Source organism: Polistes dominula, unplaced genomic scaffold (genome assembly GCF_049000335.1).
Source record: "Polistes dominula isolate Pdom_NZ unplaced genomic scaffold, Pdom_raw_medaka contig_78, whole genome shotgun sequence".
NCBI lineage: Eukaryota > Metazoa > Arthropoda > Insecta > Hymenoptera > Vespidae > Polistes > Polistes dominula.
The window spans coordinates 3,102,501-3,121,213 of NW_028301042.1; the positions used below are offsets into that span (position 1 = coordinate 3,102,501).

Genomic DNA, 18,713 nt, shown 5'->3' on the forward strand with positions numbered 1-18,713 from the left:
AACAAATGACTAGTAATGATTTTTTTTTATCTTCTAAAAAGTGAGAAAAAAAAAATTATGAAAGTTTTACAATTATTTCCATGGTTATAATATTATAATATAATTATTGTCATTAATTTTTTGATCGTGCAATCTTCTGTCAAAGGTTTTTTACAGTCTCTATACTAATACTCTAAACTATAGTTAGAATATTAAATGTGATAATCATTTTTAATTGTATGCGATTCTATATACGACATTGATAATACCTTCCCAACCACCACCCCGTTGTGTAAATCTGTAAACAATATGGAATCGTATACAAAATAATATGTCTTAATTGTAATAATTACAATAGATTTTTGCATTGCGTTCTATCGTTTCTTAAACTATAGTAAACAAAAAAAACATAACCTCATATCTCATTTTTTTTTGTAATTGAATGAAAAGAAGAAAAAAAAATAAGAAATGTTGTTATGGTTTCTTAACAAAAATTGTAAGAAGAAGAAGAAAAAAAAAGGGTTTTCGTTATTACTACGAAAGAGAACAAAAAATTCTTTATCGTTGCTCATTACTAAGAATTTTTAACGATCATATTATTAATATTATTATATATTTTGCTAAATCAATTAAGAGATACATAACCAAATAATTCGTTCGATATATATTTAATTATTAGTAAGACAATACAACAAATTTTCTGGTGCGTTTTAATTAATTTTTTTTTTATAAAAAACTCTGCATCTTAAAACTTCATAGAATTTACTACTTTTGCAAAATGTAAATGTGGTTTTTTTTTTCTTCTGGATTTTTTTTTCTCTCTATCTCTCTCTCTCTCTTCTGTCATACTTTAAAAAGAGTCGAAGTTGCATCTAGGAAAAAAAGAAAAGTAAACAACAAATAAACCAAGTAATAATAATAAGAAGACAAAGAAACGAATGTTTACCAATAGTGTGATGGGTGGGCGTCGTGTGAAAGTTTGTTTATTTCGCATGAGCCCCCGGAGTAGTTGCGTTTCGTTGAAGTCTGAAATGGATTTAAAAAAAAAAAAATAAAAAGGACAAAAAAAAAAGAAAGAAGGAAATAAGGAAGGAAGGAAGGAAGGAAGGATGGGATGAGAAAGAAAATAATGAAATTATTTTCTCTGTTCATTTAGATGTAGAACGAGATGATGACTGCTTAAAGCTAATCATTCAAATTTTTCTGATAATACATAATTACTACTACTATTATTATTAATATTATTATTAATATTATTATTATTATTATCATTATTATTATTATTATTACTATTATTATTACTATTATCATTATTATTACTACTATAATTATTATTATTATTATTATTAATATTATTGTTGTAAGCAAAACAATTCTTTGTATAAGTTGAACTTTGACTCTTTGTAAACTATGATGGACTCTGCTATTGATTTATTGTAGAGTAAGAATTATATTACGTAGCATTGATTAGCAATGCTAATATTATAATAATGGTCCAAAGAAAGTGTCAATTTATTGAAATGAAATATTAACAAATTTAAGTATCTTAAACAATCAACTCAACATAACCAAAAATAAGAAGAAAAAAAACAAAAATTGTGATTACAGTGTGGGTGCTATATCGTTGAATTATTTTCATAATTGTCTCGTTTATTAAAAAAAAAACCATGAGAACTTAAAAAAAAAAATGTGATAGTAATATTATGTAGTATAGTATAATAAACAAATTTAACAAATTTTTCTCCATCTAAATAAACGACACTTTCTTCGGATTGAAAATTAAGGAAAGATATATCCTTGAAATGATTTTATTTCTAGGTTGTCTTTCAAATTTTTTGATCATAAATAACAATTGACCAATTGTTATTTTCTTTTACACTGTAAAAAGGGTGTGTTATTTTTTTTTATTTTTTTTTTTGAAAAGAAAAAAAAAAGCAAATTGAATGAAAAATGTAAAAAAATACTGTGAAAATGGGTTAACATTACGGGTAAAGAGAAAAAGAAGAAAAAAACCGGAGGTGCGAATAAAAAGCACTCTGATAAACAAAAGCGAGAAAGAAAGAATGTGAAATTAAACGAAATCCTTTAATAACATCTTTCTCTAAAATATAAACGTTGGTAGAGAATTGTTTTTATAAAAATATGAGAGTGCGATGAAATTCGTCTAACAACTTTTGAATTTCGCGCCTTTATTTTGTAAAAAAAGAGTTCTACTACTTACGGCGCTGATCGAATTAACGATCGGATTAATAAACAATTTAACTACGTGTGTTAAGGTTTTTTTTCGAAAAGATTTATGCAAAGTATCCAAAAAATCAATAAACAAATTTAATAAAATTGATTCATTACAAAAATATACAAAGAATTCCTAATGCAACAATATATCCGGTAAATGTGAATAAAACAAATAAAGTTGAATTTTATTTTGTCGATAGCAAAACGACGCACGTAGTACTTGCCGTTGGACGATAATTGAATTTAATAATAATAATAATAAACTTTGATAATCGTCTCGAAAAAAAACCTCCCAAAAAAAATTATTTATAAATTGGAAAAAAAATACTTTAAAAAAATGGGAAAAATGAATTAAAAAAAAAAAAAAAACCCACAAGTAGTCGGATATTAGAAATCAGCCAAACAAACAATCGGTTTTCTTTTTTATTATTTATTTCTTTTTTTTTATGTTTTGTTTATTTTTTTTTCCTTTCCCCGTTACTCTCAACGTATCGAGAAAATCGGCGCGAAAAGGAAAAAAAAGCAAAACGATAAAAAAAAAGAAAACAAAGTTTCTGAAATAATTTTTTTAGCAAAAAAAAAAAAAGAAATTTGTTAGTTTTGCTATTTGTACATTTTTGGAAAATTTTTCAAATTTGCAAAAAAAGGTTAATTGAAGAAAATTGAAATAAAAAGACAATATATATATATATATATATTCTTTTAATTAGTCATGCTAAATATAATATAATTAATTAACGAACCCGTATATTAGAAAAAAAGACGAAAAACAACAAGAGAATTCTGATAACGACGACTTGTAAACAAAAAAAAGAAAAGCAAAAAAAGAAACGAACAAAATAAAGAAACAAAAATACAAAATGGACATCGACTTTTAAAAAATTGGTAATGGAAGTCAAACATCGCATCGCGAAATAAATCTTTGTAATTCTTCTTTATATAAGATTTAATAATAAATAAGCCAAATAATAATAAATAATAATCCATTGCGGCCATCGTCATATGTGCCTTAACAAGAAAAAAAAAAAATTCCGATCAAATTAAAGATAATTGAACAAAACAAAAAAATCAAATGAGAAATAGATAAGCATACAAAAAAAAAGGAGACATATTAACTACAAAATAAGAATCGAGGAATTATTTCACGTTGCGTTGTTCGATTACTCGTGTATAAGAAAAAAAAAGAAAAGAAAAGAAAAAGAAAGAAGAAAGACAATGTAAGAAAAAAAATAGAAAGAAAAAAAATGGCGGGTCTATATTGTAAGAAAGAAAGAAAAATGGCGGATGTTGTGTACAGTATATTGTAAAAAATATACCGTACACAACTTACACACATACATACATACAATATACATATATTTACACACACCACACACACATACATTATACATACACACACATACAGTACACATACACACACATACATTACACATACACACATACAGTACACATACCCACACACATACATTACACATACACACATACATTATACATACACACACATACATTATGCATACACACATACATAAATTAAACATACACACACAAAATACAGACATTATACATACACACAACACACATACATTATACATACACACACAACACACATACATTATACATACACACAACACACATATATTATACATACGCACACACATATACATTATACATACACTCACACATACATTATACATACACACAACACACATACATACACCATATACAAACAGAAACATACATATACCATATACAAACAGAACATACGTACATACATTCATACATTCATACTTAAGTGCATATACTCGTGACTTCTCATAAGCTCCACAAAAAATGCGATATTTTTATTTTTCTTTTTTTTTTTTTATTTGATTGTTATTATTTTATATAGAAAACATTTTTAATTAACAAAAAAGCAACGATTGGAATAATATTGATATTTTGAGAGAAAGAAAAAAAATATACATTGATTACACATAAAGCGTGATATAACATAAAAGAAAACAAAGAAAAAAAATTGTTTATTTCGAATTAAATTTGCGAATGAATTTATCAAGAAAAAAATTTAAAAAAATAATGAATTGTAAGGGTGAGTTTTAAAGCGAGGTTATTATTCGCGCGTCTGTCTGTTTCTTTGTAAAATGGACAAAAATTATGTGTTATGTATATTTGTATATGAAAAAGACATTTGATTTAATTTTGATTTATAATAATATGTTTTGAAAAAGAAAATAGAAAACATATAAAAAAAAAGAGAGAAGCCAAAAACCAAAAAGCCCAGCGTAAAACTCACTTAATAATGTAAAACTTATTATTATTATTATGATCACGTTGATGACGTTGATAAATAAAATATGTTTGTTTTAACAAACATGGTGGGAAAACAGACAAAAGTATTATGTAACAAATTTGTTTTCGAGTAAAGGAACTAAAAAAAAAAAAAACATTCAAAATTCGTTCCTTGATAAAAAATAAAAAAAAAGATAAAGATATCTAAAAAAAAATTCTATATAAATTCAACATTATTACCTTTACATAATATATATATATATATAAAAACACAAAACACACACATATACCCCCCCCTGCCCCCTCTTGCGTATATTATTTTATATATATATGAAAGTAGGACATATAACATTTAAAAATTTATTACAATTATTATTTATTTTTATTCGATATTATTATTATGATTATTAATATAATTGGTAAAAATATATATTTCAAATAATTTCAACGTTATAATTTGCATTTGTTAATATTATTTATAAAAACAAAAGATGTGTGCCATAAGAATTTTATTTGGACTTAATTTTTTTGGGATTATTATACTTAACATTATTTTTCAAAAAAAAAAATATATATATATATATGTTACAGTTAATGTATATAATTTTGAGAGTTTTTGGTCAATCAAAATGGCTTCAGTTAGCTTTGTTTAAAATACAGGGGTGGCGGGAGAGCAGAAAGTGTTTTTAAGTTCGTTCAAATGAAACAAATGATACAAATTTCCTTATTTTGGTATATAATGTCAATAAAAAGTTTTGGTAAATTTACAAATTGTAATTCAACGGGATATGTTTAAAAGTACGATGGGGATGAGGATGGGGGTAGAGGTTAGGTTGAAGTGATTTTAAAGTTTTGCAAGTAAAACAAATAACCGACAGGTGTGTATGTTCGTACGAATACATGTATATACGTATTATACATACATATAACACGTGCACGTGTTTTTTCTCAACTGTTCGACTGTAAGAAATTTGAATCTTTTAAATTTTTATTTTGTTAGGACAAAATAAGGTTATGTACAAAAAAGAAACACACGTATTTAATTTATTAATAATTAAAGAGATATATTTTGTTACTATAATTATAAATTATAATTAATTAATAATATATATAATATATAGTTATAATTAATTAATATATTACATATATATTAATTATAATTAATTATAAATAATAAGGTTAGCCTAATGTACGGTTTCCGTTAAATGTTTAGCTATTTTTTTTTCCTAAAATCACTTCGTCATAATCTCCCCTCTATCGTGCTTTTTATACATCACCGTGAAATACATTTTATAGATTGACCAAAACGCTTTCGGACATTCTATACACGCAATAATACAGTGACCGTTAACATATATACAGTGAATTACAGGAGCATTTGTAATTGTAAATTTGAAAACAATCAATATTCTCAAATTTATTTAAAAATGAAATAATTTAATATTACTAAACTTGTAAGTTGATATATAAATTATACATTGCATTGTAAAAAAAGAAGTATAATTTTATATAAATGTTAATAAGACAAAAACAAAAGATCTCTCCTGTAAATATATGCCCTAATCGTTTGAAAAAAAAATTATTATAATAGAATTCACATAGAATGATCAACGTATTATAAAATATTATTTACAAAATAAATCATTGTATTTTTTATTATATTTTATGTAGACACAAATATTGTCTTTTGTGAGATTAATTTTTTTTTTATTTTCATTTAAATAAAATTATATTTCTCTAACAATGATATTTTTTTTTTGCAATCATATTTGATATTAATTTGAAATTTAAAAATAATGTTACAATTCTTTTTTAGGTTAAAATAAGAAATTTTGAAACATTGGATTACAAGCACAGATATATACATGATTTAAAATTTAAAATTTGTGAAAAATTTTAAATTTACAGTAAATAGTACAAATACTCCTGTATAAAATACTGTATATATATAGATTTGTATGTTTATCTCTCTCTTGCTTTTGGGAAACGATTAAATCGTGTTCGTAAACCCTCGTGAATCGTCGGTCGTTATCGTAAAAATGTCACGAACGATCGGATCTGTGACGATATAACCAACGCAAAATACCGATAGTACTCTGAGCAAACTCTAAATGCCGTTTCCATAATCGTCACGTAAAGACGACGAAGCTTTATTCGTATGTACTTACAAGGATAGGTATATATATACATAATATATATATATATATATATATGTATATATGTATGCTTTTGTTAGTCAAATCTCAGGGAGTTTCGAAACGTTTGATCGAATAATATCTTTATTCTGTCTAGACGATTGAATAATACATTTTATTTTAGTAACCCAAATATAAATGCAATTGTTAATATTTCTTTAATTAATTTAGGTTTTTTATTTTGTTTTTATTTTATTTTTTTTTAAGGACGCTGGAGGGTTGAGAGAAATTGGTTAGGAATAAAAGTTTTTATATTTTTAGGATAATAATTTAATATTGACATATCAATCTAAATTAATCCATTCGAGACTACATCTTTTTTCGAACACGGTTCAAGGCGCCATTTTTATTTTATTATATTGCCAATTTTACAATGCTAAGTTTTTTTTTTCTTATACTTTAAAGATATTATTTATACAAAAAAAGTCTTATTTCCATGAATATTTTACACAAAATAACTGATAATAGCTAAGTATGATTGTATACACAGTTTGCAACTAATCTCAAATAGGTTAACCTATATTTATGTATAATTAATAATCATTTAGAAATGATTTAGATTATTGTTATAAGATATTTTTTTATGGAATAATAATTTAGAAACCATTTTTGACCAAGAGATTAAAAATAATAGTTAAAAAAAGAAATAATATATCTAGGTGATGTTTTCTGTGTTATTTAACTTAGGTTAGGTTAGAAGAGAAACAATAGAATCGCGATAACATTGTCGAGGGAATTTCAAAGTTAAGAGAGTACGTCGCGGCAGATGCTCCTTTTCGAGTCCCTTTTATCGATTTTCTACGATCAGCAAGTCTAACATAAGCCTACCATAAAAGCTTGAGTTTGAAGAGTGACTGTAGTCTTTCCAAATATCCTCACTAACATAAAATATATTTTTTGGAATGTTCACACAAATTTCTTATTCTATAATATATATATCTTTTTTAAAATAGAGGAGAGTGACTTTAGTATTTCCAAATATCTTCACTAACATAAAATATATTCTTTGGAATATTCACACAAATTTCTTATTCTATAATATATATATATATATATCTTTTTTAAAATAGAGGAGAGTGACTTTAGCCTTTCCAAATACCTTCACTAATATAAAATATATTCTTTGGAATATTCACAAATTTTTTATTCTATATTATATATCATTTTCAACTAAAGGAGTGACTTTAGTCTTTCGAAGTATTCTCACTTATATCAAAAAATCTTTTTTTTGAATAATCACACAAACACATACAAATTTCTTATTCTATTTTATATCTAATTTTTAATTAGAAGAGTGACTTTAGTCTATCAAAATAACTTCACTTATATCAATGGCGGGATTTGGTATTTGCGGCAATGAACTTTCGAGTTCTTAATGCCAGTTAATAATAATAATAATAATAATAATAATAATATCAAATAATCTTTCTTTTGAAAAGTTTACAATTTTCTTATTTTATAATATTCATAATTTTTAATTAGAAGAGTGACTTTAGTCTTTCAAAATAACCTCACTTATATCAAGTAATCTTTCTTTTGAATATTTTACAATTTTCTTATACTATATTAAATATTTGTAATTAGAAGAGTGACTTTAGTTATTCGAAATAACTTCACTTTTATCAACAAATCTTTTTCTTGAATATTCACACATACACAAACTTCTTATTCTATTTTATATATAATTTTTAATTAGAAGAGTGACTCTAGTCATTCGAAATATCTTTACTTATATCAAATAATCTTTCTTTTGAATTTTCACATACACACACACACACACGCATACACAAATTACTTATTCTATATTACATCTAATTTTTAATAACTATAAAATTATTATTTTAACTATTATGAGACTTTCATAAAAATTTACATATCTGAGGAGTGACTCTAGTCTTTTTAAATATTTACTACATTGTACTTATGTTCAATCATTAACTACACTTTTGATTAAAACATTATTAATGTAATTTACAGTGTTTAAAATTTTACAAACAATCGATGAACAGTTTACTATTTAAAAGCATACTTTAATTCAAAATTAGATTTTTCCCCACTAAATATTTATTTAACGAACAATAACTCACAATTAGATTAGTATATAATATATAAATATTAGTTAGAATATTTTGATTTGAATAAAGACGAAATATACATAATTTTTCTTTTCTACTTCATATCTAATCGTAAACTATTATAACATTTCTATAAAACTTTGAGTCTAAAGAGTCCTGATCCTAGTCTTTTAAAATATCCATTTAATTATCCGTGTGTTTAGTCAAAAAGTCATTAACAACACTTTCAATTAAAAAATTATTAATGTTATTTAAAGTGTTTCAAATTTCATGAACAATTCAACCACAGTTTACTATTTAAAATACATACTATATCAAAATCTGATTTCCCCCCTTCCCCAATTAAACATTAATTTTAACGAACAATAAAATTAACAATTAGGTTAGTATAAATATTAACTCATTGCGAACGACGACGGTTTTTTAGTCGGTTTAGGTAGCAATATGAGACGATTTTTGCAAATATGTCAAGTGTTTTACATGGTACAATTAAATAATCTTACATATATAAATTTTGTCATATTTTTTTATTTAATTTGGCAAACAAAAGTTAAAAAACCCCCTTCCAAGTACCAACAATTTATTCTCTTCGGTTGGAGTTAACGAAATATATCATAAACACCTACTGTCGCCTCTCACTCGCCACTCGTCCTGCCGATCTAAACGTCGTGGTGACCGAGAGTCGCCTTTCGTCTGCAAAGGGTTAAATTAATGATTTTTGACACTATAGTGCCGCATGGTACTGAAAGATGGCATTCGCGAAAGCCACTATAGTGGCGTGTTCTACTAGAAGATGGAATTCTCGAAAGCCACTATAGTGACGCGTCGTATTTGAAGATGGCATTTACGAAAGCCACTATAGTGGCGTATCCTACTGGAAGATGGCATTCGCAGAAGCCACTATAGTGGTGCGTCCAACTAGAAGATGGTATCCGCGAAAGTCACTATAATGGCGCGTAGTGTCTAAAGAGTTAAAAGACAAATATGAAAAAGTTTGATCTCGCGAAAAAAAGGTTAGCATAGCTTATGTAAACGCATATACACGCACGCGTGTAAAAAGGGGGTCTATACACTCTATGGTAGATAGTAAGTAGGTAGTTTGTTGGTAAAGGGGGTGGAGTTGGTAGTAGGTTGGTAGTAGGAAGTAGTATAAGTCAACGACATCGTCGACTTTCGGAGTAAACTAGAGTTTTCTTTTCTCTCTCTCTCTCTCTTCCTCTCTCATTCTCTTTCTCCTTTTCTCTTTCATTCCTTTCAACGTCTGTGTTGTTACCTGTTCGCTCGTCTTCAGTTGTCGGTTGTCAGTTGTCGTCGTCTATCGTAAATCGATAAAGGCGTTCGAAATCGTATTTCCGAGTAACACAAGCGGAATGTAAAGTTTCCATCTCTTTTCTTCTCACTTTGGAGTCTTAATAAGACACGGAAAGAGAAAGAAAGAGACAGGGTGAGAAAGACAGGGGGCGGGGTAGGGGAGGGAAGAAAAAAGAACGTCTAGGTTGATAAGAAATAAGAAGAGAAAGTAATCGAGAAGGGTGGTTGGTGAGAGAAAATGCTACTCCAATTGTATATATACAGCTTTCTAGATACCTAACCTAACCTAAAGATAAACAACGAGAGAGTGGGAGAGTGGTGGATTTTTTCTCTGTGTTTCTTCTTGGATTACACGCAAAACAAACACACTTTTATCCTACAAATATATCTTTCATTTTCATTTTGTTTTCCTTTATGCTTAACCACCCTCCTCCCTCACCCCATTCCTCCAATGATTTTTCCTAAAAATATCGAAATAGAAAAGACATTTATTTTTTCTTACTAATTGTAAGATAATCATCCACGAAATTTCATCTGGTAACTCGTAAAATGTTTGTTATTGTTTTTTAATGTGTTTAGGGTTGAAAAATAAAATTAAAGAAAAAACAGGGAATGGAGGGTGAGGAGAGGTTTAACGCAAGAAGAAGAAGTAAAAGCAGTGGGGTAAGGGGAAGAGAGAGTGAAAAAGAAAATAAAATGACACCACAATTTTGCTGAGCCAGCTAGTACTAAGAAGGTAACATTACACGTGCACCCCCACGTGGGGGGAGGAGATTACGGTGGAATCCTCTATTGTTGTTCCCCCCTGTGTTGGATACCCAGAGAAAAGGAAGAAGATAGAAAGAAATCCAAAAAGGGGTCTTTGGGGGTTTAGAGGGATTAGGGGGAGGACCAACAGACACGGAAGTAAAAAATGGAGAAAGCCTCTTTGTGCGTGTGCGTATGCGCACGTTTTACGTTATACATCATCCAACAACTACACACAGGGTATACTTTTCTATATATACGAAAAAGAGAAAGAGAGAGAGAGAGAGAGAGAGAGAGAGAGAGAGAGAGAGAGAGATAGGAATCGATTCGAACAACCAATCAGAAAGGAGATACTAAGGTCCTTCAGCATGAATTCGTAGTTCTCTAACACAAAACCATCCCACGTTTTTCTCATCCAGCATCCATCTACTCCTCTTACCCCTACCTTTTTTTCCTACCCTACCTTTCTACTACAATCCCCAGTCCCACAATCCCATCCCCACAACCCCATTCCCAACCTTCCCGTATATGTGTTGTTCATGTATCATCACCAGTTATAGAAAGCTTAGAAAAACTAAAGCTTTACTAAAGGGAACCACAAGAGATGATAACTCTTACAATAAATATATATATATATATATATATATATATATATATATATATATATATATATATATATATGTATATAAGAGAGTTCGAAAGACTGAAGATATTACAAAGAAGAACGAATGATGCAAAAGAATAAAGAGAGCATTCTTTCTTGTAGAAAAGTAAAGTTACAATAGTGTGTCACGTATCCAAATTCATTTCGACCAAACGTAAAACGTTTCTTCTTATTCTTTCTCTACATACACAAGAAAACAAAAAAAAAACAATAAAAAAGAAATGAAAGAGATATATATATATGTGCATATAGATAGACAGAGATAGAACATAACCTCTCTCTGATGCCCATAATCTGGCAGTGCATTTAACCACTTTGTGAAATAGCCGTATATATCTGTGCCCCTGTGACGTAGCATTCGATACGTCGCTGAGGTATTCTGGAAAGGGTATAGACGTATCAGAGTAAAAAAAAAAAACAAGAGAAAGAAAAAGACAGAAAGAGAAAGAGAGAAGGAGAGAGGGGTGAAGTAGAAGATGCGCAAGCTCGTAGTAGAGACTCGAAAGTAGGGGTGGAAATTGTAGGGAGTTAGGGTGGGGTTTAGAAGAGGATAGATAGATAGATGTGAGGTTATTGGGGGGGAGGGGGAATAGGGTAGGATAGAAAGAGAAATAGAGAGTCTATATATATATATATATATATATCGGAACTTGGAATCACAGTAGGGGTGGGTGGCTGCTGCTGCTATCGGTTGGTGGGGAGTCCGTTCTGCGCACAACCTGTGTACCAACCCCAGCTATGGAGTGGAAGAAGGGTGCGTCCTACTTCGCGTCGGCGTTTTCCCTCCTGGCACTGTGCAACGTTCGCATTGGTATAAGTGAGATAGGGATAGATAGAAAGAGAAAGAGAGAGAGAAATATAGTATAGGTGTCGTCAGTGTGACAAAGACGGTGCTACGTTTGGTTGAGGAGACCCCAGTCTACTTGTATCTCTCTCTCTCTCTCTCTCTCTCTTTCGTTTCTCCCCTCTCCTCTCTCTTTCTCTATCTTTATCCGGTTGGTTAAAGGAAGACAGAGTTAGGGTGTCTCTCTCTCAGCATTTCTGAACCCCAGGTTTTCACAGTCTCTCATTTAACGACGAACGCGTTCGCCGCGTCTCTGCTGACCGGTGCTGAACGACACACAACACACAATTCTTTTTCTCTCCCTTTGTCCATTTACGATGTTTTTTCATATAATATCCAGAATTTACGAGTGTCCTCATTTCTAACCTGGTCAAGAGAGAGAAACTACTCGGTGTGACAACAACAAGTCCATCAAACAAATTTGGAAATGTTAGACCTAACTTTATAGGCCTATTTTCTAATCTGATTTTCATTGGATATGTCGGATTAGAGTGTGTGTGTGTGTGTGTGTTAGTTTGACAACAAGTGCAGAGAGTTTTTGAAGAAAGACTCGTTGAGAACGTTTTCAGTTTTGTTTAAATGGTGACACACATGGTATATGATTTATTAAGGATAAGGATGATGATTAGGAAAAGTCTTGGTGCCTTTGGTGAATAAGTATACGTTTTCTCTCTCTCTCTCTCTTTTATCCTTGAAACGTTACCGAATAAGATTCACGAATGGACGAGCCGGGAGCGTTTAATCCCTTGCCTCTCGTTTGCATAATTAGCCGCGGTACTGCGCTGCGGGCTCCCTCGAGGTAGAAGAGGAGGTTATCCCCGTAAACTTTGACCGCCAAGATCTTACCAAGAACGGGGGAAGAAGAAAGGAAAGGAAAGTAAAGAAGGAAGGAAAGGAAACTTCGAAGTATTCGCGAGAAGAAGAAGAAGAAGAACAGTCTTTATATATATCTCCTGAAGAGTCCTTTGAGTGTGACGGAGACATAAAGAACAAGAAGGGGAAAGAGAGAGAGAGAGAGAGAGAGAGAGAGAGAGAGAGAGAGAAAGAAAGGAGGATGATGATAAAAATGGACTCTGTCGTATCCTGCTGATCGTTAAAATAGAAAGACCTCGTGTATAAGAGGTGCAGTCTCTTGGTTGGTGAGGGTTTTTTAGTTGCGTGACAGTGAACAAATCGTTTAAGTGTTTATGTGACACGGACAGAAGAATAGGAGAAACAAAAAAGAAACAACAAGAATAAAAACAAGCAAGATTATTCATCAGGATGCCGAGGGGTTCATTGTTAATCCTTTTAATAATGATGGCAGTGACAACGAGATTAGTTTGTCCAGATAAATGTGCCGATGAGTGTACCTGCAAATGGAAAAATGGTAAACGTACCGTGGAATGTATAAATCGTGCATTAACGAGTATACCAGAACGGATCGATCCTGAGACACAAGTGTTGGACATGAGCGGGAATCATGTAAGAAGCTTGCCGAGTAACATCTTCGTACGTGTACGTCTGACGAATCTCCAGCGTCTCTATCTACGCGAGTGTCGTATCGACCGAATCGACTCGGAGGCTTTGACCGGCCTTACGAACTTGGTCGAACTCGATTTAAGTAATAATTTGTTATCAGGGGTGCCAAGTGCCAGTTTTTCTAACACTCCCTTTTTACGTGACCTAGTGTTAGCGTATAATCATTTGGAAAGGATTCATTCTCTTGCATTTAAGAATACACCTAATTTGGTTAAACTCGATTTATCTCATACCAAATTGATCGAAATCGAGGCTAAAGGATTTCGTGGTTTGGAATCATTGGAAAGTTTAAAATTGAACAACAATGAATTAACTACGTTACATCCCGGTACGTTCGATCCATTGAACAAACTCACCAGTATCGAGTTACACGACAATCCATGGATTTGCGATTGTCGTTTGAGAGAAATGAAGATGTGGTTAGTGAAACATAATTTACCGACATTGGTTGCACCCATTTGTCACGGTCCTGATCAATTGGTCAACAAAGTCTTTACCGATCTCGTGATCGATGATTTTGCCTGTCGTCCGGTACTTTTGATAGCTAGTCATTATGCCGAGGCTACGATCGGTGAGAACGCTAGTATAGTGTGTAGAGTAAGTGCTATACCACCTGCTAAAGTTAAATGGTATTGGAACGGACGATTGTTGACCAATCATTCGGCGTTTAGCAGTTATCAAAAGGTTTTGATCTTCGAGGAGGGACAATTTCGTAAAAGGAGTACATTGGTGTTAACCAATGCACAGGAAGCTGATTCAAGTGAATTTTATTGCGTTGCGGAAAATCGTGCTGGCTGTGTGGAAGCCAATTTCACGTTACACGTATCATTAAGAACGGCTGGTATGTCGACCTTAGGATCGGGACAGATAGCTGGTATATCAGCAGCATTGGTAGTCCTGATACTTTTAATTCTTCTAATCATTCTAGTATTGTTCGTACGACTTAGAAGAATGCCCCTGAAAGACGTGAAATCACAAACGCCCGTTGAAACGGTGTCGGGTGAAGCAAACGGTGAAATGATCAATTCTACTGAAAATCCGTCAACCACTTCATCACTGGCTCGAAGAAAACGAGATGAGATCGAGACAACGTCGTTCGGAATCGATACGAAACCACCGGTATCCTTGAACCTAAGTTACGTACAAAGACCTCAAACTGCCCTGGTCCAGAATGAAAGTGATTATAGTACATTAACGAGATACGACGATCGTCAAGGTGGTGTTGGTGGTTGTGGTGGTGTTGGTGTAGTAGGTAGTGGTGGTGTTGTAGTGGGTGGTAGTGGTGGTGGTGGTAGATCCTCGTTATTAGTAGCACCAGGTGGTGGTGGTGGATGTTTTTCATCAACTACGTCCTTGATGCCCATCGATAATCCTGATTTGATTAGAGACACTAGACGTGGCTCTATGGAAGATTTAACCCCATATGGTGCTGGTGGTGATTACGTTGGTGGTGTTGGTCGTATGGAATTAATCGATGACGGTAAAATATTATATTCCAGTTGTATTTGGGATAACACTAATAATACCACCACCACCACTACCAGAGACAGCAGCAGCACCACCAGCAATAACAGTTGTAGGGATGGTTGTAGAGATAATTGCAGAGGTACTTCGTTACATGTCACTTCTTATACCTCATCCAAGGAAACATTAGCCGTTGTAGCACCAACGGTTGAACAATTTCCACCTGGTGCTAAACAAATGCGTGTATGGCAAAAGGGTGTACCAGTATTACCACCTGTATCCGCCCTAAAACGCGTATTAGGATCAACGCGTAGCTCACCCGACGAGGGTTATCAGGAAGGCACTGGAACCGATGTCTAGGTACCGCTACTTCATTACTGCGATCCACGGCATCGTTATTTGGAATTACGTAGACGCCATCAGGAGGATGATACCGACTGCTGATTTATTGTTCAATATTATTCTTTCAATCCTCTTTTTATTTTTTCTTATTTGTTTTTTTCTTCTATATTTTAACGAACGGGATCGATCCTTCTCTACATTGGTGGTTCTTGTATGCTGAACAATTCGCAGTAGTGAATAATAATAACAAATATATATATACGTAAAAGAAAAAGAAAAGATTCCATTCAACAAAAATTTCGCTATGACAAGAACAAATAATATATATATATATATATATATCGTTTCATTGACTCAGGGGGTGTCTGTTGTTTAAGAACCTCGAGTGAAACTCTTTTTATCCATGGTGTCGACGAATCTGATAAAAATATTATACAGTGCACAGGTGTTAACGTGTAAGACTACAATTCTAAGATGATAAATAATTCATTGGATAAATCATGAGTTGTCTGTGAGAATGAAGAATTTTTTCGTGGTGGTGGGGGATTTAGAAAAGAAGTGGGGATGAGGTGGAGTGTTGGGTGGGGGGCGGCGGCGGCAATTTGAAAGAAAGAAAAAAAAGAGGTAGAACGGTTTTATTAAGAAAGTTCAGTGTGTTAATCGATAATATTTAAACTATGACCGTTATACTATCCTAATTCTTCTGAGATTCTTCTTCTTACTTGTTTGGAGTCCTAAAAAAAATAAAAAAAGTAAATAATATAATAAATGAGAGGAAGAATATGGAAAAAAGAAAAAAAGACAAAGGAAGAAAAGAAAATGGAGGAAGACTGGTGCGCTACACGCGTGTACGCCGATGGATTGCGTAGGTAGGCCCTTTGATTCAAACGAAAGGGCTAGGGCTAACCGTAAAAGAGCCCCTTTTTTCCGTTAGCGTCTGGACTTTCTAGTCAATTCGAGAATGTAATTAGATTATTTTAGAAAGAGAGAGAGTGAGAGAGAGAGATGGAATGAGTGGATGAGTGAATGTGGGGGGTGGGGGAGAGGAAAGGGAGAGGACGATGCGTCGATTTTTTGTTTCTTTTCCCATGGGAAAATTTCATTTGACATTTTTTAACTTGAAACTTTTTAAATAATTTTTTTACTATTCGTCATTTACTTAATGAAAAACCTTCTCGCGCCTAAGGTTTGCAAAATAAAATTGCGAAAAAGTGAGGTTAGTCGAAAAAAATATCGCAAATTGAACTTTGCAACCCGATTCGGAAATTTTACTTACATGGAAAATGGATTTAATATTCATTAGATAGTCATTAGAAAGTTGAAAATTGTTGGGGGTTTATAAAAGAAAAAGAAATTAGAAAAGGGCTAAAAAAAATGTCCTCCAACGAGGTTTCCAACATATATATCTTACATTAAAGTAGAATCACGTCAACGTGAACACATTTTTTTCGAAACTTTTGAGTTGAGGTTAATTTTTCGTTTTCAATTGTAAAAAATTGACGAGTCTAACTAAAAGCCTAAAAAACAACAGGGCTGCTCGAACATTTTTTTTCTTACACGAGGCCACATATTGGCGCTGATTGCGCAAAACTATGACTGACAAAAAATAAACACGAAGGTCATTGTCAGGTTGGGAAACACAATATGCGTATTAAAAACTTTTGGTGTTCTGGGTTGGTGGAGGGGGGATTGAGGATGATGGTGGGGGGACAAGTAGACGGGTAATTCGATTTTGGTTGCTAATGAAGAAATAATAAAACGAAAGAAAATAAAAAAAAAAAATGAATTTATAACAGGGCCGTTATGCTGCACCAAAAAGGGGAGGTTGTGCAGGTTGAGCCATGATTTGAGCCCGTAAAAGGTTTTCGACGAAGTATAATTAGGAATTTAAAAATCGATTAGAATCTTTTGAGCTCGTATTGTAAATAAAATTAAATTTGTTTGATCGTGAAAATAATTCATGAGTACTCGAACTACTCGAAGTAATTAAGGGTTGTTAATAAAAAAAAAAAAAAAAAACAAAAAAACAAAAAAATATGAAAAAAAAGAAAAAGAAAATGAAAGACGATTTGATAGAAGATGAGAAGACAAGAGAAAAAAAAAGGGAAGAAAGAATAAAAAAATAGGAGAGAAACAAAAGCAAAATGGTGGATTTCTGTTACGCAAAGAAGAGTTTTACGTGTGCGTTTAAACTAAAACACTTGGTCGATTAAACCTTAAGCCGAAAGGCCAATCTCGAGTTCCCATGCTTAGGACAAACGGTGTGTGTTTGTGGGTATGTGTGTGTATGTGTGTGTGTGGTGTTGGTTTGTTGTGCGTGTAAGTACGTATACGTTCGTGTGTATCACAGTGTCAATGAGTTTACGTCTATGGATTAGTTAGTATGTTTGTGTGTATGTATTTGTGAGGTTACAAACATGTGGGGGTAGAAAAATAGGATACGTAGCGTGTTACTCGCAATTCTTACGATTTCTTTTAATCGATTTATTTTATTTTTTATTATAATGTATTTTTAAGTAACATTCCGACGATTATCGACTACTATTTATTTATTTATTTATTTATTTGTTTATTTATTTTTTAGGTTAGGTAGGCCAAATATTTTTTTGATTGATTGTTAAAATCGATTACTTTCTTTTGAAAACTTTTAGGTTATGTTTTTTTTGAATGTTTTTTGTTCATATTGGAATATTACAAGTAAAATTATGTAATTTTGATAAATTTTTGGAAGAAACAAAATTATGTAATCATTTGTGACTCACTCTGTACATTTAATGTCGCAATTTATATGACCAACGTAATTTGTTTAAAACAAAATTGCATTCTACGCGTTCCATTTTTTTTTCTGTTTTAATTATTATTGTAATTATTATTTATTATTGTTATTATTTTTTGTTTTAATTTTTATAAATTTTTCATCAATTCGAGTACAATTTTTTATCGAGACCCCATTTAACATTTATATGGAATAAATTATTATATTTTGTTTCTTCTATATTTTTTTTTTTTACAAATTATATTCTAAAAACATATCACATAACACATATCAT

General features: G+C 31.3%; 2 protein-coding genes across 7 annotated transcripts in view; both read left to right on the plus strand.

Moving 5' to 3' along the window:
- me31B (ATP-dependent RNA helicase me31b) overlaps positions 1–4,943 on the plus strand; it is a 12,828-nt gene extending 7,885 nt beyond the window's left edge. The window contains exon 8 of the mRNA XM_015331282.2: positions 1–4,943. This exon is cut by the window's left edge and continues 4,407 nt beyond it. The gene's annotated coding sequence lies outside the window, so the exon portion shown is untranslated.
- A 7,429-nt stretch (positions 4,944–12,372) lies between these two features.
- Positions 12,373–18,713, plus strand: part of LOC107071877 (uncharacterized) — a 144,408-nt gene continuing 138,067 nt past the window's right edge. For all 6 annotated transcript variants that reach the window (XM_089175036.1, XM_089175031.1, XM_089175033.1 and 3 more), the window contains exon 1: positions 12,373–16,532. In XM_089175036.1, coding sequence (XP_089031162.1) covers positions 13,600–15,681 — 2,082 coding nt within the window. In that variant the 5' untranslated portion in view covers positions 12,373–13,599 and the 3' untranslated portion in view covers positions 15,682–16,532. The remainder of the gene's footprint in view (positions 16,533–18,713) is intronic.